At 55.4% G+C, this 25,462-nt stretch overlaps 1 protein-coding gene across 1 annotated transcript in view; it reads right to left on the bottom strand.

Moving 5' to 3' along the window:
• Nucleotides 1-235: 235 nt before the first annotated feature.
• SPSB1 (splA/ryanodine receptor domain and SOCS box containing 1) overlaps nucleotides 236-25,462 on the bottom strand; it is a 77,898-nt gene continuing 52,671 nt past the window's right edge. Inside the window, exons 2-3 of the mRNA XM_055261843.2 lie at nucleotides 13,625-14,467; nucleotides 236-2,322 (exon numbers count right to left, since the gene is read on the bottom strand). Coding sequence (XP_055117818.1) covers nucleotides 2,195-2,322; nucleotides 13,625-14,318 — 822 coding nt within the window. The 5' untranslated portion in view covers nucleotides 14,319-14,467 and the 3' untranslated portion in view covers nucleotides 236-2,194. The remainder of the gene's footprint in view (nucleotides 2,323-13,624; nucleotides 14,468-25,462) is intronic.

Below are 25,462 nucleotides of genomic sequence, written 5' to 3' on the forward strand. Positions count from 1 at the left end.
GCCAAGCTGAGGAACTTCTGAAATGGGGATGAGGCTGTTCTGGGGTCCTCCCTCCAGGACTCTCCTCCTTCTCTGTCTGGGGCTTCGCCTGGCATCCCACCCTCTGCCAAGGGGTGGTAGGGAGTCAGCCCATCATCTGCTGAAAACTGTGGGCCGTGGAGCTGGCTGGACCCAGGAGGGGTCAGCCATGTCTCTTTCCCCTCGCCCGAGGCACAAACGAAGAACTCAAAAATGGTTTGATATTTTAACAAACGTTCCTTTATTAGGTTACTATTATCAACCATCATAAAATAGAACGGGAGTTTCAAAACTGTACAAGCCACAAGGCTCTGGGCTGGTAGGAAAGAAGGGTGGGGTCGAGGGTCCCAGGGCGTCGGGGGGTGGGAGATGCAGAGAGAGCTAGAGGGTCACCCGGCATCCGTGAGGACGGCTGGGTCAAGGCCATAAGCTGGGATCTGTACAAGGGAAACATTCATCAGAATGTGACCCACCTGAAACAGGAGGGAGGAAAATCTTTAAAAGTCTTACAGGTAAGGTCCCCTGCCCCGAAAAAAAAAACCCTCAAAATAATAAGGGGGTAATGTACATTTCTCACCCAGTCTTGGCACCAATTTTGTGCTTTAAAAAATATACTCCACTGGAAGATTTACTTAAAAAAAGGTACTCTACAGCAGCTGTTTAAAACATAATTCTTACAGACAAATATATATATATATGTATATATATTAAACATTTTAAACAAATAAAGTCATCTATTGTACCTGTGCAGAAATGAACCAAAGTCAGACTCTAAGAGAGTTAACTTCAAGCTCAAAGAAATGGCAAAGGCGGTGGCAGGTGCTGGGGTATGCTACGTGGAGGGGTTGCTAGGGACAGGGCACCCCTCTCTTCCAGCAGCCGAGCTACCCCTCTTGAGGCTCTGAGAGGGGTTGGGATGAACTGGGGCTGTCACCCTGGGTCCGGAGCCCCGGCTGGGGTGCTGAGCAGAGACCCGCGCTGGCTTCTGTGAGGCTCGACTCTGCTCCTGGTCTTCCCCATCCCGCCCTGCCCCTGGCTTCTCAGGGAATGGAGACCCACTCGCCCTCCCTTCTTAGGTCTGGGGGTCCTCTGGCACACCCAGAGCTTCTGAGGATGCACTTGGGAAATCTCAGCTGGAAAAGCAAAAGCAAAATCAAACCCACACCAAAAGACCCACAGAAGAATAAAGAAATGCAACCATGTGCAAGGAGGCCGGAGCCCAAGAGTTAACCGGCTACCTGGAGACACAGGGGAATTGCTGCAGCCCTTCCAGACGGGCCCCCGGAAGACACCCAGATTGCACGTGAGGCTATTTCTCCCTGAGGGGCCTGCTAGAGAACCTGGAGCAGAGCCCCCTGGAAACTGCAGGGCAAGGGACCCAAAGACATACTTGTGCCTGGGCACGTGTGCACATGTGCCCAGGGAGGACGGGCGAGGCATATATAGCTCAGGGAGGGCACAGATGGGAGGAAAGTAACAGAACAGCCAGAGAGAGGGGACTGAAACAAGGTTTCCTTTCTAGATGGAATAAATAAATGGCTTTTGTTATTGTTAAAAGAATAAATACAGGGTATGGGGCACCGGCAGCCGGGATGGATGCTGGGTGCTTATTTGCCTGCGGACAGTTCTTGGTTTCTGCCTTGGTGTCCATGGTGAGTTTTTGACGTCCTGAGCTTTATCTGCTGTGCCATGGCCCTGCTGGGCTGGGCACCCTTGGCCAGGCACCAGCCCTTGTCTAAGCACCTCTTAGTACCCCTGGTATCTGCTCTCAGAGCTCTGGCACCACCTGCCACCCCCACCACCCTGGGACCCCCAGGTAGCTGCAGCCTTCTCCCGGAGATATGGGGAGCACCCGTCCCACCCCGAGAGCAGATTGGAGCTCAATGTAGGGCTTTCGTAGGAGTTTATTCTCTGTGTCTTTTTTCAAAGAGGGGTTGTATATGGACGGCATGCAGGGATGCTGCCTTCTGCTGATGTCGGGAAGGGGGAAAGAGGAGCCTGTGTTGGAATTGGTCCTTGTCCCATGAAGGCAGCCACGGAGGATGAGGGAAGGCCAGGGACCTCTGTCCATGGCTATGGATGCTGGTCCAAGGCGCAGGGTGCGGCAGCCCCAGCAGCGGGCGGCTCAGTGAGTTGGCACCAGGTGGCTGTCGCGCTGGCGGTCTGATGGCGAACGTCACTGGTAGAGGAGGTAGGCCTTGAGGGAAGCCGGCAGTGGCAGCGTGTGGATCTCCCCCAGGCGCTCCTTCCCCAGGGCCAGGCGCACCGAGCGACGGCACAAATCCATGAGCGGCAGCGGCTCGGCTGGGGAGACAGAGAAACTGCAGGTCAGCGTAGCTTGGGTGGGTGTTCAGCAAACAATGCTAACCATGGCAGCAATATTATCACTGATTAGTATTCATTCAAATCAGTAAAGAAACAATTAAAAATGCAATGCTTTTTCATTTTAAATTTAGCATGTGAATAGCTACCACCAGGAGCCCACCCTGGGCTGGGCACCTGGGCGAGCCCTCTGCTAACACTCATTTAATCCTCACAGTGGTTTCTTATGAATGACTTAATAGTCACAGAGACACCATTACCTTCATCCCCATTTTACAGATGAGGAAACTGAGGGACAGAGTCTAAATGACTTGCCAGGGGTCGCCCTGCTGGCAGGAGATGGAGCTAGGATTCGAACCCAGGCCATCCCTGCTCTTCCCCACTGGTGACTCTGCCTGTCCAGGCAAGCAGCTGCCACTGGGGCCTGTTGGTAGGAGCACATGGGAGCCAGCTCTTCCCGGCACGCACCCCCAGCACTGGACCCCACGTAGGCTTCAGGAAGGGAAGCATATTCTGTTACCAGCTGCTCTCAGATACCGTTCTCACCTCAGTTTTAAAGCTGAAGACTAGCTGGGCATGGTGGCTCACGCCGGTAATCCCAGCACTTTGGGAGGCCGAGGTGGGTGGATCACTTGAGGCCAGGAGTTCAACACCAGCCTGGCCAACATGGTGAAGCCCCGTCTCTACTAAAAATACAAAAATTAGTTGGGCGTGGTGGCGTGTGCCTGTAATGCCAGCTACTCAGGAGGCTGAGGCAGGAGAATTGCTTGAACCCGGGAGGCAGAGGTTGCAGTGGGCTGAGATCACACCACTGTACTCTAGCCTGGGCGATAGAGCAAGACTCTGTCCAAAAAAAAGAAAAAAAGAGCTGAGGACACACAGGCACAGAGGGGACACCCAGTGTGCCAAGGTTCAGGGCTGGGATCTGAATCCAGGCAGCCTGGGCCCAGTGTCAGTGCCCTTAGCCACTAACCATGCTGCAAAGGAAGACATGGCAAACCCTGTCCTGAATCATATATGACAGGCCTGGCTGGCCCCATGGCCTGAAGGTGTCATTTCTGTGCCACATGGAGCCAGAGAAACCCTGGGTGTCTGTGTTTCTGTCTGACAGTGAGGCTGAGGGCCCACGCCAAGCTCAGGCCCTGGGAAACTGGAAATGCCAGCCCAGCTTCGGCTGATCCCCCAGAGCTGCCTGGGCCTTCTCCCCGCAACTGCCCCAGGCACATGGGGCTCTCTCACAGCCAGGGGGATCTTGGGCAGAGCTGCCTCAGGCCCCAGGGTTACAGAGCGCTTCCAGCTGCAGCCTCCCGGGCACCTCCGTCCTGTGTTCCCAGAGCGCCCAGCCTTGCCTTCCTACAAAGGAGGCGGTGTTCATTCAGCTGCGTCTCAGATGAGCCGTCAGCTTCAGATCTCAGAAGTCTGAAACTCATGCCTTCCAAGGCTTCTGAAAGTTGGAAGGCTGTGTGGCCCTGCTCACCCGCTTCGCCAGAGCAGACCCCTCTCTGCTCTCTTTCCTGAAACCAGGTACGAGTGAGCACACCTGGACCTTCATGGGGCCACCCACGCTGTTCTGCAGATGGAAAGCCCTGAAACCAATGGATCTGAGGCTTCATCCACAGTCTCCCCTTGACTTTGAGACTCCTTTGTGAGCAAAATAAAGTCAGCCTCCAAAACTAAAGGAACCCGTAAAACTCCATCCTACCAGTAAAAAGTGGATTAAAGTTCTTTAATATTCACCAATGTGTCTCAAATATACGAAAATCAATTACTGAAGACCAAACACTACAGGTGGGGCATGGCAGAGTGGAGAGAGGCTGCTTATGGGTACAGGGTTTCTTTTTGGGGTGATGAAAATGTTCCAAAATTGTTTCCTAGATCTCACCACACGAGAGGCCACTGAATTGGATACTTTAATGGGTGAATTGTAAGGTATGTGAATTATAGCTCAGTAAAGCTGTTACAAAATAAAAGAATGAACCTTAGGCTTGATAATGCGTTTACTAAACCCCAAGCTTTAAAAGAGGAGGGACCAGGTCATGCACAGTGGCTCATACCTGTAATCCCAGCACTTTGGGAGGCCAAGGACGGAAGACTGCTTGAGCCCAAGAGTTTGAGACCAGCCTGAGCAACATAGGGAGACCTCATCGCTACAAAAAATAAAAATCAGCCAGGACTTGGGAGACTGAGGCGAGAGGATCGGTTGAGCCCAGGAGGTCAAGGCTGCAGTGAGCTGTGATCGCACCACTGTATTCCAGCCTGGGCATAGAGACCTTGTCTCAAAAATGAAAAAAGGCCGGGTGTGGTGGCTCACGCCTGTAATCCCAGCACTTCGGGAGGCCGAGGCGGGCAGATTACCTGAGGGGAGGAGTTCAAGACCAGCCTGGCCAACATGGTGAAACCTCGTCTCTACTAAAATTAGTATACAAAAATGAGCCAGGCATGGTGGCATGAGCCTGTAGTCCCAGCTACTCGGGAGGCTAAGGCAGGAGAATTGCTTGAACCTGGGAGGTGGAGGTTGCAGTGACCCGAGATCACAGCACCGCACTCCAGCCTGGGGTGACGGAGCAAGACTCTGTCTCAGAAAAACCAACAAAAACAACGACAAAAACAAAAACAAAAACAAAACAAACAAAAAAACCCAAACTGAAAAAATAAATAAATAAAAGAAGAGGGACTACTGCTCTTCATCCCCCATGGACGGTCACAGCCACAGTTCCTGACAAGGAACTGAAATGTTCAGTATTTTTAATGGAGAATTTTGAAAGGGGGCCTTTCGTGGCCAGCTTAGGATGATTAAGAGGAGCTCCGCTTGGAGACGAAAGGAGGAATGAAATAACCTCAGGTTCTTTAAGGTCAAGGATCCCACAGACCCCTCATGATGGGGTGGGACTGGGTTCCACCCACCCGGCTGCTCACAGGGTTGGGTTTCCCTCGGGTAAAACACCCAGCTTGGTGACTCCAGACCCTGCCCCGCAGCCTGACCTGGAGCAGATCCCTCCGTCTGCCTGGACTTGTTTCCCCATCTGTAAGACATGGAATCAAGACCAGATTCTCCCCAAAGCCCCATGCAGCCAAGATCTTGAAGGCCAGAAGTGCTTATTGCAGCCCTCGGCCTGGCCTGGCTGTCGGGAGTGGGTCTTCTGCACAGAGGAGTGGGGAATTTGGAGGTGTGTTTTCTCTGCTTAGGAGCGCACCTACATCTGGCCTTCATCGGGGCCAAGGGGCCTGGGCTGCTCTGAGCTCCCTCCCAGTAGGATGTGGCTCAGCCCCCCGCCGGAAGGTGGAGGGGCTCTCCCTGTGGCTGGAAGGCACTTGAGAAAGCTCCAAGAGCCACTGAATGTGGTCCAAGAGCCCTGCCAGGCTGCAGCAGTGAGGGCTGAGAGGGAGTTCCGTCACTACCCTCTTGGTGTAACGGGTTTCGAATCAACCCATGTAGAAATGTTTCTAGGCTGGGCGCGGTGGCTCATGCCTGTAATCCCAGCACTTTGGGAGGTCGAGGTGGGCGATCACCTGAGGTCAGGAGTTTGAGACCAGCCTGGCCAACGTGGCAAAACCTCATCTCTATTAAAAATACAAAAATTAGCCGGGTGTGGTCATGCATGCCTGTAGTCCCAGCTACTTGGGAGTTTGAGGCAGGAGGATTGCTTGAACCTGGGAGGCAGAGGTTGCAGTGAGCTGAGATCACGCCATTGCAGTACAGCCTGGGCGACAGAATGAGACTCCATCTCTAAAAAAAAAAAAAAAGGTTTCTAAACTGCAGAGGCCCACATGAGCCCCCAGCTCCATCCAGCGCCTTATTTTGAGTGGCTGACACCGCAGCCCCAACCCCAGCCATAGCCTGTGGGGCACCAGTTGTGTGCCTGATGGGGACTGTGACCCCAACCTACAGATGGGGAAATGGGCTTGGGGAGGTGAGAGTTACAGGTCCAAGGTCTGAGAGCCATGGACTCCAAAGGGATGAGGCCCTCCAGCTGCCACAATCCATCCCCTGTGAACGCAGCTGTGTGGGGTGGAGGACTTGCCACAGCCTGGCCATCTCTGGATCTCACTGAATAAACCAGTGAGGGACGGGTCATGGGATTCACCAAGACAGGCTACAGAAGTGGCAGTGAATGGCTGCAGTGATGCGTTATGAGCTGAAAATAGGACCAGAGTCACCCAGGCATCCTGTGAATGGGTCTATTCTCTGGGGCCTCAAGTACATAAACGGGTCACGCCTCCTTGATCTTGCAGGAGGAAACTGATGGCGCATAGGGCCCGGTCTAACTGCTTTCCAAAGGCTGGGCAGAGACCAAGAATGCATGGCCACAGAAACAGACATGGGCTTCGTGCCGTGAAAAAATGCCCAGCCCCCATTTCAGCTGCTCGCTACCAGGACCAGGGAGTTCTCCCCAACCTCCACACTCTTGACTGGGGGCTGCCAGCTTTGCACCCAGCTCCAGCCACAAACCCAGGTGCCTGCTGAAATCCAGCGAGGGGGTGGGCACCTGCCCTGTGGCCTGGGGCCTCTGGCTGCTATGCCCATCCCCGGGAAGCCTAGGCGCTCATTCATTTAAATAATTTCTGTGAATGAGAGTGCAATGCTGAATGAGCAGCAAAGAAATCAGGAAGTCAATCAGGCGCTATTTCTGGGAGCAGAAGGCTGAGGAACTGGAAGAGACAATGCACTAGCTTCCACATTTCTGTGAGAAACGGCTACCTGGTGGCCCACGTGAACATGCACAGCCCCAGAGCCCCAACCCACGACTGTCTCGCCGTTCCCTGAGAGATTTCAACCCAACTCAAGCCTCAAGAGTGTGGTGCTGTGCCCAGTTCACAGGCTGAATGAATGAGCTGCAGAATGGTGAGGTCAAGGAAAAATGTTCCGCATCAGAAAATGCCCCGGCTTCCGCAATGTCCTCACTGATAGCTGTCATGGCTCCTGTGGCTGGCCCTGCAAGCAGCTTGTGGGGACCATGCTCTGGGACATGGATTCTAGAATGTCATGGGTCGGGTGGCCATCATAGGATGTGTGTGGGTTTTCCTCTACACTAAGCAGTTCTTACGAAAGAGCACAGCCAAACACAACGTGGAGCCTTTGTCCTTGTCAACTGGGGAAGGACGCCTGAGATCCATCTAGGTGATCAGACACCCTTGGTCCTCTATCCCCCACCGAACTCTGAGAGCCTGCGGTCCTCATATGACCAGACCTTCTGGAAAGGGTGGGGAATAGGGTCTGGAACAACCCCTCCCTGACATGGAAGGAAGGTAGGAAGGAAGGAAGGTAGGAAGGGACGAAGGGAGGGAGGGAGGGAGGGAGGAAGGGAGGGAGGGAGGAAGTGGAGGGAGGGAGGAAGTGGAGGGGGGAGGGAGGAAGTGGAGGGGGGAGGGAGGAAGTGGAGGGGGGAGGGAGGGAGGGAGGAAGAGGAGGGGGGAGGGAGGGAGGGAGGAAGTGGAGGGGGGAGGGGGGGAGAGGGAGGGAGGGAGGGAGACGATGGAGGGAAGGAGGAAGTGGAGGGAGGGAGCAGAGGGAGGGAGGCAGGGAGGAAGTAGAGGGAGGGAGGGAGGGGAGGGAGGAAGTGGAGGGACGGAGGAAGTGGAGGGAGGGAGGGATGAAGGGGAGGGAGGGGGAGGGGGAGGGGGAGGGAGGGGGGAGTGGGGAGGGGAAGGGAGGGGGAGGGAGGGGAGGGGAGGGGGGAGGGAGGGGAAGGGAGGGGGGAGGGGAGGGGAGGGGAGGAGGGAGGGAGGGGAGGGGAGGGGAGGGGAGGGGAGGGGAGGAGGGAGGGAGGCCCTGGTGGTGGGGCTATCAGTCTCCTGATGAGTAGCTCCCTGCAGAGACCGGCTGGAGTGGAGTGCAGGAAGGAGGCACCTGGGAGGAGGCGCTGATCTTGAAGAGACAAGCTGACCTTCCCTGAACCTTCAACCACGACAAACCACACCAAACCCATCTGGGAGCTGTTAAAGAAAATTAGAAAATGCTGAACTGCGTGGAAGATGCCTCCTCAGTGGGAGATGTCTTTAAAGCAGTGGGGGTGGAGCCAGAGGACCCACGAGGTCAGGGGCTCTCCCTGGACTGCCTGCCAGCCTGCTGCTTGCAAATAGGCCTTTCCACATCTCCAGGGAGGGTGGCGGGCAGGCCCGGGGTCAGGCCAGGCCCTGTGTCTCCCCACTCAGCAATGGCCATCTCCACTCCTGCCCCCCAGGAAAGAGAGGGAGAGTGACACAGCAGCCTCTCTGGCTGCATCCTCAGCACAAGGCCTTGTGCCTCGAGCCTTGAGGAGGAATCAGAGCACAGGGCCTGTGGCCCCAGCTGGCTGGACAGTGGGGAGGCCACACAGGGAAACGTCGAGAACTCAGTACCCCTGCTTCAGCCCGGCCACGGCCCCAGTGTAGAAGCCGGGACTCTGCTGGCGGGGGATTCTGCCTGGCATGCAGGAAGGAGGCCACACGGGACAGTGGGCTGGGAGATCCCCGGGAAGGCACACACACACACAGGGAAACTGCTTGAGCTGCCCTACAAACAGCTGCCCCTCGCTGAAGTCGAACCCAGGTGTGGCAGGGACACTGATGATTCTCCAGCTATCCCAGGGAGTGGAACTACCTCCACCTCCAAGACAGAGACAGCAAAACCCCAGATCAGGTCTGCCACCAAGAAAACAGATCCGGCTGGGCATGGTGGCTCACGCCTGTAATCCTAACACTTTGGAAGACTGAGGCAGGAGGACCGCTTAGGAGCCCAGGAGTTTGAGACCAGCCTAGGCAACATAGTGAGACCCCATCTCTAAAAAAAAAGATGACAGATCCAGCCAGGCCTGGCCACAGCCTCCACCTGTCATGCTCTGCTCCCAGGCAGACCCTGGGATTCGATCTCACCAGGACACCCCCCTTCTTTAGTTGTATTGGAAGGCAAAGTCACCTCTCCCGGGACAGGGGACTTGGGTGGCCTCTGACCTCACTATGGGCACCCCAGCATCGGTGGGGGTGATGCGAGGGGACGGAGCTCCGGGCTCATCTTTCACCCCCCACAGGTGGCAGCACAGGGAGAGGAAGGCCTCATGGAGATGGTCTACACTGACTGCCTCCACATCTGGAGCGGGTTGACCAGTGTCCTCCAATTCATGTTTGCCCAGAACTTCAGAGTGGAGCCTTATCTGGAAACAGGGCCTTGCAGATATACTTCATTATGACGAGGGCATAGTGGATTGGGGTGGGCCCTGAATCCAATGGCTGGTGTCCTTCTAAGAAGAGGAGGGACCACAGAGAGACACATACAAGGGTGGAACACCCTGGGGAAACAGAGGCAGGGACTCAGGGAGGCATCTACAGACCAAGGGAACGCCAAGGATTCCCGGCAGCCCCCAGGGGCAAGGGGAGGCCTGGGCGGGCTCCCCCTCAGAGCTCGGGGGCAGTGGAGCCCGCTACCATCCTGATCGCAGACACCTGGCCTCCTGAGCACTTCTGTTTTCAGCTGTCCTGCTTGTGGTAATGTGTTCAGCAGCCCCAGGAGACGAATACCCCGTCTGTCTTCCTCCAGCCACTCCATCAGGCTCCTCCCGTGCCCCCTGACACAAATGACTCTCCTCAAGGTCAACTGTCAATTCCTTGTTGCCAAAGCTGATGGACAGTTCTCAGCCGTCTATGTACTTGACCTGCTGCTACTTTGCCCTTCTGAAAGCCCCTTCCTCACTTGGCATCGAGGACACCAAAATCTCCTGGGTCCCCTCAGCCCCCACCCTCCTGGCCTCTAAGCAGGGCTCAGCCTCAGCCCTCTTCTCCTCACTCTCTAGCCCCCACTCCCGGTGACCTCGCCCAGGGTGGCAGCTATGAAGCCGCCTATATGCAGACAACTCCCCCCACTGACCGCTCTCCGAGACTAGGCTTGCAGGGCGCCCTGGATGTGTCAAAGGCGCCTCAAATTTAACACCTGCTCCTCCTTCGGGCTTTCCCATCTCGGGTCAGCAGCCCCCGCCTTCCACCTGCTCAACCCAAACACCTCGAGTCACCTTGGTGCTTCCCTTTCTCGTCACATCCGGTCCATGGATGAGCCCATTCCAAAGAGTCCTGGAACTGGGCCGCCCCCCCACCCGCCCCCACCTCCCCGGCTTCCATCCTGGCCCAAGCTCCCATCACCCCTCACCAGGACAAGCCGGGCTCTTCCCTGGCCTGGCCTCTCAGAGGCCACTCTTGCCCCTGCCATCCATTTCTATAGAGCAGCCAGAATGATACTTTTTTTTTTTTCCCCAGAGATGGAGTCTTGCTCTGTTGTCCAGGCTGGAGTACAGTGGTGCAATCTCGGCTCACTGAAACCTCCACCTCCTGGGTTCAAGCAATTCTCCTGCCTCAGCCTCCCGAGTAGCTGGGATTACAGGTGCACACCGCCACGCCCGGCTAATTTTTGCATTTTTAGTAGAAATGAGGTTTCACCATGTTGTCCAGGCTGGTCTCCAACTACTGACCTCGTGATCCACTTGCCTCAGCCTCCCAAAGTGCTGGGATTATAGGCATGAGCCACCGTGCCCAGCCGCAGAACGACACTTCTAAGACACAAGATGCTGCCTCAATAAGTGTCCGGAGGTGTCGGGTTAAGCGGGTTGAGGCTGGCGGTGCTAACACCCGCGCCTCACCCTGTCACTACGCTGCGGTGGAGCTGTGACAGTGCCCCACCCTCCAATGTTTTGTTTAGTGTCCCAAGAACGACCACATCTATTTTCCAATCTGGAGCCTCTAAAGTCAACTGACCACGTGGCCCAGGGCCCATTCATGTCTGACCAGGACTTGCCGGGCATCTGATGCTGGTGGAGAGGAAAAAGCATCCTCATCACTCACTAACAGTGCCGGGCTGTGACACTCTGAGTGGCCATCTAGATTCCAGCTCACAGATGCGGTTCCCAAATACTGATTCCCATTCTCTTATCCCCCACTCACCCAACACCTTTAGGATTTTCCAAACAAGGAAAATTATGAAAGCATTCAACCTCCCATCTCACGCAGAGCTAACTAAGCAGGAAATCGCCTATTCACAGGACATGCGTCTGCACCTCCAGGACTGGGTGGGCGGAACCCTCTGTTCAAATAGGCTCCAGTCCCCTCCCAGCCACTCCAGGGGTCTGTGTACTGTATTGGAGCTGTGATACATAACCGTGAAGCTGTGCAAACGCAGAGCTCATGACAGTATGAGGGGGCATGTTCCCAGAGGGCACAGGGCTGGAAATCTTCACGGAGCCCCACGGTCTCAGTGGCCAGGCAGCAAGAGCAGGCCTGGCAGTCCCCTCATCTGTCTGTCTGCAAAGAATGGACATTAACCTCCCTGGCTCCGTGACCACCCCTTGGCTGGGAGGAGGGAGGCAGGGCTGAGGGCCAGGGCTCCTCAAGATTCTAGGTCCTGGGCAGGATGTGCCCAGGGCTCCCAATCCGCACCCATACCAGTTTGAGGCAAATTTGGCTGTGGATGTGGTGCCACTCATTTCTGATACCTGGGGAGACAGACGCAGAACTCACTCTGCTGGTTCCCTCATCCATTTCCGAGGTGACTTCCCCGGGGAGGTTACCTGCTGGCTGCAGACCTGGCCACCCACCTCTTCCAGGAGTCCCATGACCTAGGGGCGCCAGGCTGCACAGACGAGGACCAAGCAGCCCTGGGAGCCTGCACCACAGATGTTGTGTGTGGCTGTCAACTCACTGCCATCACGGTCAAAGTCACAGCATAGGACCAAGAGAAAGAGGGGTAGGGAGGCTTCCAAAGAGAAATGTGTAAGCGTTTGCGCATGCCTGACTACCCCGACACTTTCCCCAGTATCTTTCAAAGGCTGACATGGGGGAGGAGGAACAGGAGGAGAAGCTGCAGGCTTGGAGACTTCAAGACAGAGTCAGCATCTGTATTCCTGACCTCTGGTGGGGGGCCTCACCCCCCTCTGCCTCTTGCCTGGCCTGCAGGGTGGGGTTAGAACTCAGGGTGCTGAGCCAAACCTGCCCTTTAAGGACAGTCAGCCCATGGGTGGATGGAGCTTTCCAGCCCACTTGCTTCCCGACGTGGGACTTGCAGGTGGTAGAAGGGACTCACGCAGGCAAGGAACTCTGAGAGAGGGCCGTACACGGGGTGAGCCGTTCTGCAATGCCAGGCCCTCCTGCTACCACGGGCTCCCAACTGGGCAGCCACAGAGACTTCACCTCCCACACCACCACAGTGCCCCTACACATGGGCTGCATTCACAGTCTGAGAAAGGCCACTCCTTTTCCCAAAGGGACAGGTGGAGTTCACTGTTGACTCAGCCTGTTTCTGATCCGCATGCTCCTCCCCAACTTCATGACTGAACAAATCCCTCGGGACTGTATCTCAAAGGAGCCCACTCAGAAGCCTCCAGCAGAAGAGAAAGACTCTAAGCCTATCTAATGAGTGAGAGAGGTCACTAGCATTCATTTACCGGAGAGGCCCTAGTATCCCCAAGGTTACAAACCCCAGCTCGATGATATGCTGGCAACTGGGCTAGAATTTGGTCAACTGAGGATCAAACCTGGAGGCAGGTCACCCAGAGAAACAAAGACCACCTACTCATTAATTCATCCATCTATCAATTCATTAGTCTATCTGCTTATCCATCCACTCATCCAACCATTCACTCATCCATCCACCCACTCATCCATCCATCCATCCATCTACCCACTCATCCACCAGTTCATTCATCCATCCATCCATCCATCCATCCATCCATCCACCCACCCATCCATCCATCCACCGATCCATCCATCCATCCACCTATCCATCCATCCATCCATCCATCCATCCATCCATCCATCCATCCATCCACTCATCCATCCACCCACCCACCCATCCATCCATCCGTTCATTTATCCATCCACTTGTTCATCCACTCATCCATCCATCAGTCTAAACACTCATCCACCCACCTACCCACCATTCACCTATCCATCCATCGATTTGTTCAACCACTTATCAATCCAAACATTCATCCATCAATTCATTATACACTCATCCATCCATTATTCACTCATCTATCCATCTATTCATCATCCATCCAACCAATTATTCATCCATCTATTCATTCATCATCCATCATCCATCCATCTGTCCATTCATTCATGAGGCACTGTTAGGTAATCTAGCAGACTCTGGGTAGAATTCCTCACTTAACCAGATGCAAAAGTTGCCTCTGAGGGTCTGAATACACTAGAATATCATCTTCAAAACACTTTAGTTCCAATGACTGTATCAACTTTTGGCCTGAGCCCAGCCAGACCATGGGGACAGAGGGAGGGCATTGCCTCTGACAGCAGAGGAGACACTTACGATCGAGTCCGTTCAAGTAGCGCATTCGGATCTCACAGTGGCCCCAGACGGCACTCACTACAGGATACAGTTTTTTGCCCTTGAGTCCCCGAAAAGCCACTCCCATGTACTGTCCATCCACAATGAAGCTCAGCGTCCCGTCGTCCATGTCCAGGGCTACCAGGAAGGAGTCAGGGACAATGAATGTCTCATCTGGTTCCAGAAAGGCTGGGTATGTTTTGCTTGGCTGGTTCTTGCCGTCGTGGTACAGCCGGTTGCGCCCCAAGTCCCAGCCCCAGGACTCGTGGTTATTCCCCACGAGGGTTGTGTACCCGACAGAGTGCAGGGGGGCGTCTGCCGTCGCCACCCCCACCACGGCGTGTGTGCCCCGCTGTCTCATGGCCCACGTGATCTGCCACACGTGCAGCCCACGGGTATACCCGACTTTGCCCCTGATAGCGTCCGTGCTCTGGGCCACCGGATGCCGGTGAAAGATGAGCTTGTCGTCCTCCTTCACGAAGACGTTGAGCGACCGGTCGTTATTGTTCCATGAATGCAGCAGCTGGACATCGTAGGACACGGGGGGCATGTCCAGTAGCAGATCCAGCCGGGTGGGCTTGCAGTAATCCAGACCCTGGAGCTCCTGCTTCAGGGGCCGGTACGTGGGGTCCCTCATGTCCACAGTCTTGATCCCTCCAGTGACCTTCTGACCCATGTTCGCCCCTGGTTTCACCTTCTCACCGACTCCCAAGGCAAACTCATCAATCTCGCGGTCTCGTCTCCAGTATTCTGATCGGGGCCAGACAGAATTCCTAAGGAGGGCTGCCAGGAGACCTCTGCAAGCTGCGCAGTGTTCAGTATTGCCTAATGGACGGAAAGACAAACAACCGGTGAGCAGGGCTGTGGGATGAAGGGGAAAGTTAACCTGGAGGGCAAGGCGACCACATCAGCATGTCCCAGCAGCCTGCGCCTGGGCTCCGTCATGCCTGACACGGGCAGGCTGGAGCCTTGGCGCAGAATGAAATCCCCCGTTCCCTGGCTAGGCTGTCACAAAGGAAAGGGTCTGTCTGTCCACGCGGCAGACTGTGTGGAGAGGTGGGCTTGGGGGCTGGGCGTCACCCTCATCTGTGTTGGGTACAGACACATGGCTGATGCCACCAAATACCTCATCAGGGTTCCACAGGGTGGAAGGCCATGGTGCCACAGAACCAGGACTCAGCCATGACAGTGGTCATTTGCTTGGTCAAAACAGAGGGAGGTGCATGGCCCTTGCCTTGCTGTTCAGAGGGGAAGTGGAGCCCCAGGTAGCAGCAGAGGCTGCTGAGGATGCCAATCCCAGCTCCTCCTCCCTGTCTCGGGCACAGCTAACCAGTTCACTGCAGAAAAGGGCCTTCTGGTGCAGCTGAACAGCTCAACTCAGGGGTCTGTGTGCGCTTGGCAGGAAAGGCACCAGGAGCCTCCTCCGCCAGCAACATTCTTCTCAAGGGAAGGCCTCGATTCAGACAGTATGGGGGGATCATCCCCCGACCCCCAGGAGTTCTTAGATGACCGACCACCTCTTTTTCCTGCCCACACCCTTCAACTAGAAGCCAGAGTTTCGCCCTCTGGGTCTCAACAGCACGTCTCGGGAGGAAAGTCCGACGCTAGGATGCCTTGTTCCCTCTCTGGCCTCACCATCCCCTGGGTCCTTCAGGAGGGAGAACAGGGACTCTGGGTTGGGGGAGAGATCTCACTGCATCATCTACACCATCCTCTTCACTGGCAGCCCAGGAAGAATTCTTTTTTTTTTTTGAGATGGAGTCTTGCTCTGTCGCCCAGGCTGGAGTGCAGTGGTGTGATCTCGGCTCACTGCAACCTCCATCTCCTGGGTTCAAGTGATTCTCCTGCCTCAGCCTCCTGAGTAGCTACGATTACAGGCACCCACCACCATGCCTGGCTAATTTTTGTATTTTTAGTAGAGATGGGGTTTCACCATGTTGGCCAGGCTGGTCTTGAACTCCTGACCTCAGGTGATCCACCCGGCTTGGCCTCCCAAAGTGCTGGCCAGGAAGAGTTCTATCCGAGGAGGAGGAGAAGGCAGAAGAAGATTTGAGCCTCATTCAAGAGAGAAGTTTCTTTCTGCCATCAATAACCTCCTTGGCCTCTGGAAGGGACCAGAGAGGCCAAGGAGAACGGCCTGGTTTGGGGTCAGGCTGCTAGGATCAACCAGGCCAGGGGCAATGCAGGCTCCTGTTGAAGAAACAGAACTAAAGGAGCCTGTGGGGGCGCCTGGGCGGGAGGCCATCGGAGCCTTGGCTGCAGGGAGAGAGTCACGCTGGGTCACTTGTTACTAGGGTGCCCGAGTAAAGGAGACAAAGAGAACCCAAAGGAACCCGGGGTGGGGGAGGCCGCAGGCTCCCAGACACAGGGAGATCCAGGGACCTCAGAGGGCTGGCCTCCCCCTGCAGTATGGGGCCAGCCAGGGCCAGGCTCTGCAGTGGGCCTGGCCTAGAGCTCCCTCTCAGCTGGGAAGAGGCCCCATGAGACCCCGTCCCCGGGGTGGCCAGGCCTCCAGGAAGTTTGGTCCTGGCAGAACCTTCCCATATGGGAACACCTGGTGCCCCAACCCCCTTATCTCAGGGGCCAGGTCATGCTTCTCGCCCTCCCCTTTCTGATGTGAGACAGAGGGGTTTTTTTCTGAGATGGAGTTTTGCTCTTGTTACCCCGGCTGGAGTGCAATGGTGCTATCTCGTCTCACTGCAACCTCCGCTTCCTAGGTTCAAGCGATTCTCCTGCCTATGCCTCCCAAGTAGCTGGGATTACAGGCGCCCACCACCACGCCCAACTAATTTTTTCTATTTAGTAGAGGCTGGGTTTCACCATGTTGTCCAGGCTGGTCTCGAACTCCTAACCTCAGGTGATTCACCCACCTCGGCCTGCTGAAGTGCTGGGATTACAGGTGTGAGCCACTGCGCCCAGCCACAGACAGAGGGTTCTGATCTCAGGGGCACGGTCATCTCTTCAGAGACAGGGCAGGACTCCTTGTGTCCAGTGTCTGCAAAGCCGTTACACAGCTGAAGTGTCCCCTCTGCAGCCTGGAGGGCCGCCCTGGTTCCAGAAAGTTCTGTGAATACTGTGACCTCACATCCATGATCTCCCAGGAAAATCCCATTTTCAAGCTTTTAGTTCCATCTCCTCTCCTGGGAGCCACTGAAACCTCTAGAACTCCCTCTATGCCGCTGCAGAGGGGCACCCTGTGGCTTTGGGGCCTGCGCCTCAAGCTGCGGGAGGGGGAGAGAGCTGGGTCTGGTGTGGTGCGGGTGTGGCCTTCCCTGAATTCCCCTCTTCCCCAACCTCCACTGGAGCATTTTCTGAGCTGTAGGAAGGCCGGGGGGGCCAAGGCGGCTCTCGAGGGGCCGGGTGGGCCGAGGTGGCTCTCTGAGGTCAGAGCTGCACGAAGCGGGGGTGCAGAGTAGCCCCCTCCCATCTGTCTGGACACCCCCTCCAGCTTGGTGCCCAGGAACTTCTCATATTCTCAATTTTGCAGGGTCCTGTGGGCACAGAGGTCAGCTCCCTGGGAGGACGGGGGAATTACTTTCTAAGAGAGTTAGGTCATGTCAAGCTTCCTGCAGCGTAGCCCCTCCCCAGCCCCCCTGCCGCTCAACTGTCGCAGCAGGGAGGACCTTTCTCCGGGGATCTGTCATGGAAGATTCGCCCTCTCTCCACGTGTGGTAGCAGGCGGGAAGAGTGAGGAGGAGCCTAGGGGAGGGAGGGGAGGGTGGGAGAGAAAGGTGGCGGGGAGGGGTCCTCTAGCAGGTAATTGAAAATGCTAGGAGGGACCATAACAGGGAGGTTGAGGGGGTAAGAGGCGAGGAGAGCAACACCTCAGAGGGGGAGAAAGGGTGAAGTGGGGTGAGACAGGGAGGGATGGGCAAGGAGGGGGAGGGAGAGGAGGGAGGGAGAGGGAGCTCTCAGGCTAATAAACCCAGGCCTGAACACAGAACGCCTGTCTCAGTGAGACCGGAGATCAGCTTTTTCTGAAATGGGCGAGATAGTAAATGCCTGGCTTTGAGGGCCAGACAGTCTCTGCTGTTGTCGCACAAAAGCAGCCACAGACGGGACATAAATAAACGTGCGTGGCTGAGTTCCAGAAAACCTTATTTATAAGGACAGGCCGGCCTAGGGTCCGCCAGCTAGAGCTTAGACAGGGGCCTGTGTCGTCTCCACTTAAGACACAGCCTTGTGGGGCTGCAGCAGGCATTAGCCGGATGGTGGGGAGGGGGAGGGATCCCCGGCAGCTGGGCCAGCCCTGTCCCAGAAAGAGCCACCAGAAAGGACGGCTTCACCCTGATGCAGGACATCCACTGTCTGTCTGTCCAGGTCGGCTCCACAAGCTCTCCTAGTTCTGAGATGCCAGCACCTCAGGTGGCCCAGCAAGTCCTCAACACCAATGCTGGGCTGAGCTCCCTAAACCTAACCTGAACCACAACCCCTCCACCTCCACCCACCTCTCCCCCACCCCCTCACCCCAGCCCAGGTCTTGGACCACATGGCTGTGAGGGGTGGGAGTCTGTGGGAGGGAGGGCCTGGGAGGAGGGAGGCTGGGGAAAGAGGGTGGGACGTTTTCCCCGGGCAGGGCAGGCAGGTAAAGGGGCCTGCAGCACTGTGGGGTGATTCCCTCACCAGGGCACCCCAGGGCCTAGCCAGGGAATGTGGCCCACACACCCGGCCACTTCTGCCATCTGAGTCACCTCCCAGGTGGTCAATCACTGTGGTGGCCCTAGGGCTACTCTTGACTCATCTGTCACCCGCCCTGTGTCCAGGCTATGGTTAAAGATGACAGTGCCTTCCCAACTTCCTGTTGTTCACACCTAGCCACCTCCTTGCTGTGCAGGAACACTGAAGCCATCCATCTGTCCTCCTCCTTCTATTTTAAAATGTGGCCGCACAGATCCACCCTTTCTGCGGGTCCCCAGAAACTGGACTCACCACCTCCCCTGGAACTGCAGCCTGGAGGGTGCTTCCCCAGCCCTGCTTCCTGAAGCTTCCAAGCTCATGTGCCGAGACAGTAGCTCCGGCCACCAAGATCCACCCTGAGCTTCTCCAAGCTTCTGCTCATTCATCTGTCACACACTTACCTAAAACTCAGTGGAGACAGTGTTCCAGAGGGGGCTGGCGTTACTGCATTTCCATTTTCATTTATTTCCTAGCCTATGCTCCATTCACTGAACAAAGATCACTGTTCTCCCGTCTTCCTGGCCACCACATCTGGCCCTACAGAGGGACGCTGCCTTTGGGCCAAGACCCAAGGACTTGGAAGGCTGGGCTAGGGCAGATCAAGTTTAAGGTCCCTTCTAAACCAGGGGTCAGCAAACTTCTTCCATAAGGGGCCAGATAGTAACTATTTAAGGCTCTCCAGACAATATTAAATCAATGGGCATGGATGTGTTTCAATAAAACTTTATTTACAAAAATAGACAGTGGGGCAGATTTGGCCCAGGAGCTGTAGTTTGCCGACCCCATGCAAAACTGGCAATACCATCATCATAATTCCTGGACATGGCGCTTAGGATCGGGGGTACCATCCACAGGTACTGAGTAACATTCACAGGTGCCTGGATGGCTCCTGTTAACACAGGACCAAGACAGACATCCCTGGGCCAGGAGGGCATCCAGCACTGGGCACTACACTTCAGGCAGGAGCTGGGAAAACAGTACAGGCCCCTGCTCTGGGACCACCCCCACTTACTGCTGCTCTGAGAAGTAAATGGGGATGCCTAGGCCTTGTGGGGCCCAGCAGTGCCACAGACGAATCAGGGCCTGGGACTGCTGAGCAGCTGGTGAGTTTCCAGGAGGTGGGAGGACTCAGCCTTCATCCCCACCCAGGAGGAGCAAAGACACAAAGGGCATGGCTCGTACTGCCCTGCAGGGCTGGAACGGGAAAGCAGAGGACAGATGTGGCCCTGCTGCCGCCACCGCCACCCACCACACACATGCATGCACGCATACCTACACGCACACACCCATACACACGCGTACACTGTGTGCCTGCACACTGACAGCAAGGGCAGCATCTGAGACTAACGAGCAGGACAGAGGCGTCACAGTCCAGGCAGTGCCCTGGCCAGCGGCGCCTGCTCTCCACTCCCTTAGTGAAAGTTTTCATCCCCAAAAGCACACTCTTGCATTCGTCACCATGTCCCCAGGACCGCACCTGCCTCCTCCTCTGCACAGCTGTCTCAGCCAGGCCCCACAACAAACCAATTCCTGGCCTGTACCCCTCCTGCCCCACCAAACCCTACTCGCTCTAAACAATGACAGTTCTCACTCTCCGCAGTCCTCAGGCTGCAAGGGTCAGCGGTCACACGCAGGGGTCCAGTGTCTGGTGCTTCCTAAAGACCAGGTTGTAACCTCATCACAGGCATAAATGCTGTGAGGGTATTTCAACCAGGAGAAAGAATGTATGTGTGTATGTGTGTGCATGTACAGGTGGTAGGTATGTGTGTGTGTAGATATGTGATATGTGTATGTATCTGTGTGTGGTGTGTCTGAATGTGTGTATATGTGTGGTGTGTCTTCATGTGTGTATATATGTATGTGCTGTGTGTGCACGTATGTATGTGTGTGCATGTAGGTACACGTGTGTCATGTGTCTGCGTGTGTGGCGTGTGTGTGTGTGTGTATGCATGTGTGTGTACAGGAGCTGTAACTGCAGGACCCTCCTCCTCATGGGTGACAGGGAGCTCACCAGTCACTCTGGGTTGGAAACTCCTAGCAACATCTTCCCACAAGTAAGATCAGATTAAAGTAAAGATCAAGAAGGGTTAAGAGAGAAAAACAGCCATAAAACGGTGGGTTGGGAGCTCCCAAAAGGACCTTCCTCACACAACTGGCCCAGAGGCCGTGAGTCACGGAAGACAGCTGCATCTTATCTGCGTCGAGGAGTCGATGCTGGTGGCGGATTGTGTGTGGCACGAGTTCTCTGACACTCGCTCAGGACATGTCCTGTGGAGAGCTTCCTCCCGAGGAAGGCAGGCAAGCCGTCCGCCCACCCACGCTCCTGCACGCCTTGTGTCAGAGATCGGCTGTCAAATCTGACGCGCATCTACGGCGCTGGCGCCAAGGCCTCAGCCTCTCACGCTCCATGTCCCTCGGCCTCTCTGGTTGAGCTCAGCTGGGACAGCCCCCGACCCCAACTTACCTACCCCAAGTCCTGGCCCGGCACAGCTCTGGCCCCATCGTGCCACAAGCAGGTGGGGGATAAAGGGAGAGGACACGGCACCAATATCAAAGTCGAGCACATGGCGGGAGCGTCTGTCTCATGCACGGGAGGGCTGGGCTCCGGGAAGCAGAGAGGAGCGCAAAACGGGATGGAGGCAGGAACCACGGCCCGGACCCTCAGAGCCAGAGAGCGGCCACCAGCCCTGGAGTCACCTTGGCTTCCCCTGCAGAGGGATACACACCCTGGAGGAGATTCTGCCTTTCCTACAACACAGTGAAGGCCATTAAAAGCTCTGGAGGAGGGGTAGGGGCTACCTGCGGGGACACCAGATGACACGAAGCCCTGGGGTTTGGCTTCAGTGAACTTCTTCCCCCAGCGGGAGGAATATCCCATATCCCATCACTACACACACACACACACACACACACACACACACACACACACACACAAATTCTTGCATGAGTGAAAGGGGATGTCCCTTACACCCTTTGAGGGCCAAAGCCCTCAACCCAGTGTCTCCAGAGCAGCCACGGGACGGGGGTGGGTTGGGGTTCCAAACACCCATCAGAGCCACGTGTCCCTACTGGATTTCCCGGTGGCAGCCTGGGCTCTAAGCAGGTGAGCTTCCGAAAGCCCCCTACTCCCATGGCCAGCTTCGAATAGCCATTTAAGGTTGTCTGGGTCCAGGGAAGAGGGCATCTTTGGATTTGCCAGGGGCCTCAGATCTTAGTAGGAAGGAAGAAAAGAACCTCGCAAATCCTCCAGTTTTGTGGGCTCCTCCAGACGGGGGCAGCCAGGTCTGCAGACACAGAGGGAAGGAAGCCTGGAAATGAATGCTGATCCCAGGGGGGTGGGGAGGAGTCAAAAGCATCCCCGAAGTGCACTGTTTGGGAGTCCTAGACCTGGGACAGGTGAAGGGCACCTGTCTTCAGCCTTTAATGATCTAGGGCAGCCATTCTCTCTGAAGGCCGAGGGAGCCTGGAGGGGCAGGAGACGCAAGGCAGGCCCCTGTGATTGGAGAACGCCTTCTGGATACAGCCACGGTTTGCTTTCATTATGCAAGGCACAGAGGAATGTGATGCTAGACACAGCACTACTAACGAGACAGGAGCGAGATAGTGCTGTGGGATGCCCAGGGTTAAAAAAAGTTGCTGTGGTGGCTCACGCCTGTAATCCCAGCACTTTGAGAGGCCGAGGTGGGCAGATCACCTGAGGTCAGGAGTTTGAGACCAGTCTCGCCAACATGGTGAAACCCCATCTCTACTAAAAGTACAAAAATTAGCTGGGCATGGTGGTGAGCGCCTGTAATCCCAGCTACTCAGGAGGCTGAGGCAGGAGAATCGCTTGAACCTAGGAGGCGGGGGTTGCAGTGAGCCGAGATCGCGCTACTGCACTTGAACCTGGGCGACAGAGTGAGATTCTGTTTACAAAAAAAAAAAAAAAAAAAAAAAAGTTGCATGGAAACTGCAAAGGATGTGGGGAAGGACACTCCTACACACTGTGGGTGTGTGTTGAAGGGGGACAGATCCTGAACTGGGACAGCCTTCTAGGTGTGCAGGTGCAACAAGGCAATCCCTGTCCATGTGCAAAACGCCCAACATTCACCCAGCAACAGCCCTTCCAGGGCTCTTGTCTACCAAACCCTATAGGCCTGCACAGGGACATGAGGATGAAGATGCTGGGGACAGCATGAGCCCACCTCATCTACACCACAGAGCTCCATGCAGCCCCTCCAAAGTGGTGATGCAACAGAAAATGTAACGCGATGCTGTCACATTTTTAAAAGCAAATCACAGAACAATATGCAGATCATGATGCCGTTGAGAGACAATTTAAAAAGTCTCTCTGTGCCTATTTATGTTTGTAGGTACAGAGAAAGGTCTAGAAGGATAAACATCAAACCTTTCACAATGGTTAATGCTGGTGGGTGGGATGGAAAAAACGCTTTTTGAATTGAATTTTTTAAAATGCATGTATTCCTTTTCAAACTAAATGATTTTTAAGCACACAAAAGAGAATCAAAGGCTGAGAAACAATGATTTCACACACTATGTTTGCAAGAACAAGTTATCCCCAAAGCAATTCCTACAGGTTCTGCACCTGTGTTGCTTTTATAAAGCAAGCACAGCGTAATGTGTAAGCACTATTGTCCTGAATGCTTTATCCATGAAGGTACGTGTTAAGGATCCGTAACTGGCAGAAGGGCATTTAAAACGCTTTTTTTTCTTTTAAAGAGACAGGGTCTCACTATGTTGCCCAGGCTGCTCTCTAACTACTAGGCTCAAGCAATTCTCCTGCCTTGGCCACCCAAAGTGCTCAGATAACAGGTGTGAGCCACCATGCCCAGCCTGGCAGAAGGGTATTTAAATAAAGGATGAGAATCCCGGGGAAGCTTTGGGGCCATCCCAAAGAAGGACATTATTTCTACAGTGATCTATCCCAAGACTTCCGATTATACTGTTTCAAAATTACAGATTTAAATCAGCCCAGTAAAAATGGGGCAGCTGTCTCTCTCTACCGACCCAGAACACAAGAGAACAGCTGGTCCGTCCCCATACCCAGCCAGGTGGCAGCTGCACAGCAGCTCTGCATGTGGCAAAGGCCAGGTGAGGTGGGCCCATCAGAAACACCGGTGGCTGCTCCACCCCTGACAGACCAACTCTAGGGAACAGGAGGATGTGAGGAGGAATGAGGCACTGAGAGCAGATCCTGGGGGAGGCTGAGACAGGCCAGACTGCACAGCACCAGCCTGCAACCCCCCGATGGTGTTTCAATTAAAGCCACAACCCTGCAGACCCCACCTTCCCCCAAAATGCTTTCAGATCAATTGTCCCCGAGCCTTGCTTCCACTACAAATTACCCGTTTGTGGTGGTCTTTAGGAAGAGGTCTGTTGAGGGAGCGGCTACACCCTCTTCTGGGGATGTAGCCAAGGCGACTGGGGACAAACAGACAGAAAGGGTAGGTAAGGGATGCACAGAAGTGGGTCTGTCACCAGGGAGTGGCAGACACTCACCCACCTCCTTACGCCCAGTTCCCCCACAGTGTGTCCGACTGACCCCAGAACAGTAAAACCATTGTTTTGCCCCAAGATGGGGAAAGAATGAAATTCAGGATGTGGAACAAGGTGACCTATTTATAAAGCCTCCTTTCACCTGAAGATCACGTAAGTTCCCTCCCTCTGCCGCCCCGTCTCACACATCAGTGGTGGCAGCCCAGGATTTTGCAAGAGAAACATGCCCCAAGCGATCTGCTATTTTATCAGAATCAACCTCTGCAGCCTGGCTCAGCCGCTGCCTGGGCTCTGCCCGCTCACTGGGGTTCTGTGCTCCCTCCAGCATCCTGAACATGAGTGGCAGGGACACTCTTGGTGGTGGAAGGGCTCAGGGCATGCTCCGTGCTGGCTGGGCCATGGAGCCCCTGGCAAAGGGGCCACCACCAGCAGGGCTTGTGACACGTGGTTACCACCCTTCACCCCGCACCCTGCCAACTGCCAACTTGAGGAGGGACCCCTCAAGCAGGGATATAAAAATAAGTCTGTGCCCCTAGAATCAACAAAAAAGAACAGGATCCTTCTGGAAAGTTCTGACAAGTGATTGTGGAGAGAAAATCCCACAGGGTCCAGAGCTCTAGTCCCTGACCTCAAAAGACCCAAAATGCACCTGCTGTAAACACCTATGGAAGGGCCCAGATGACTCATAGCACTTTCAGAGGGCTTGAATCAGTGGAGCCACGGCCTGGGAAACCAGCATGATATTCAAACAGAGACTGAAAATTACAATAAATCGCAGCTGTAGCTTAGTCAGGGTGGCGAGGACAACGGACTGTGCCTGATGCAGATGAGAAGCCAGTTCTTGGAGGGACCTCAGGGACACAGAGCAACCTTCCCACAAGGTGACCCAGACAGCAGCAGACATGCCTCCCACAGCAACAGGAATAAAATGTAGGCTATGGACCACCGACACTGCCTAGCCTTGGCGGGGGGGTAACACACTGGGTCCATCTGGTTCACACAGGAGGTGGGGCGCCCCCAAAGAGTGGAAGCATAAAGGCAGGCCCAAAAGCAGCCCCACGGCCATCTCCAAGAAAAGAGCCACCAACAGGGTACCCACGGGGACAGGCTCAGAGACGCTGGTGCTCCTCGCCCTCTGACCCCCAGCAGCTCCCCAGAAGTCAGGAGACGGGGGCTTGAAGCAGGGTGGATCAGGTGGGCCCAGTGACTCCCAGGAGGAGGCTCTGCAGAGAAGCTGGTTCTCTGGAAGGGCCTCGCTCCAGCCTAGCCTCCTGCGGGACTCCAGAACTCAGGGCCGCCTGGCCTGAGAGGAAGAGGACGGAGTGCATCCAAAGTCTGCCACTTTCCCCCAACAAGGCAGTCTCCTGGACCCAGGGGATGCAACCAAACCCAGGCTTTCAGGGTGCCAAGGCCTGAATGGGAGCCAGTGACACTCTGACCCTCTCTCCATGGGATTTGCCAGCTGGCAAATGTCACCTCTGGGAGTGGTCCTTGGGTCAACCTCATGTCCCTCCAGGGATAATGAGCAGCAGACTGACCAGGAAAGGGCCGGGGAAAGGATCTGAGGACTCAGGAAGCATCAACCCAGAGAGATTTCAGGGGCCATCACCCAGCCTATGTGACAGTCAGGGGGCCGGGCATCCACTC

Source organism: Symphalangus syndactylus, chromosome 22 (assembly GCF_028878055.3).
Source record: "Symphalangus syndactylus isolate Jambi chromosome 22, NHGRI_mSymSyn1-v2.1_pri, whole genome shotgun sequence".
NCBI classification, from domain to species: domain Eukaryota; kingdom Metazoa; phylum Chordata; class Mammalia; order Primates; family Hylobatidae; genus Symphalangus; species Symphalangus syndactylus.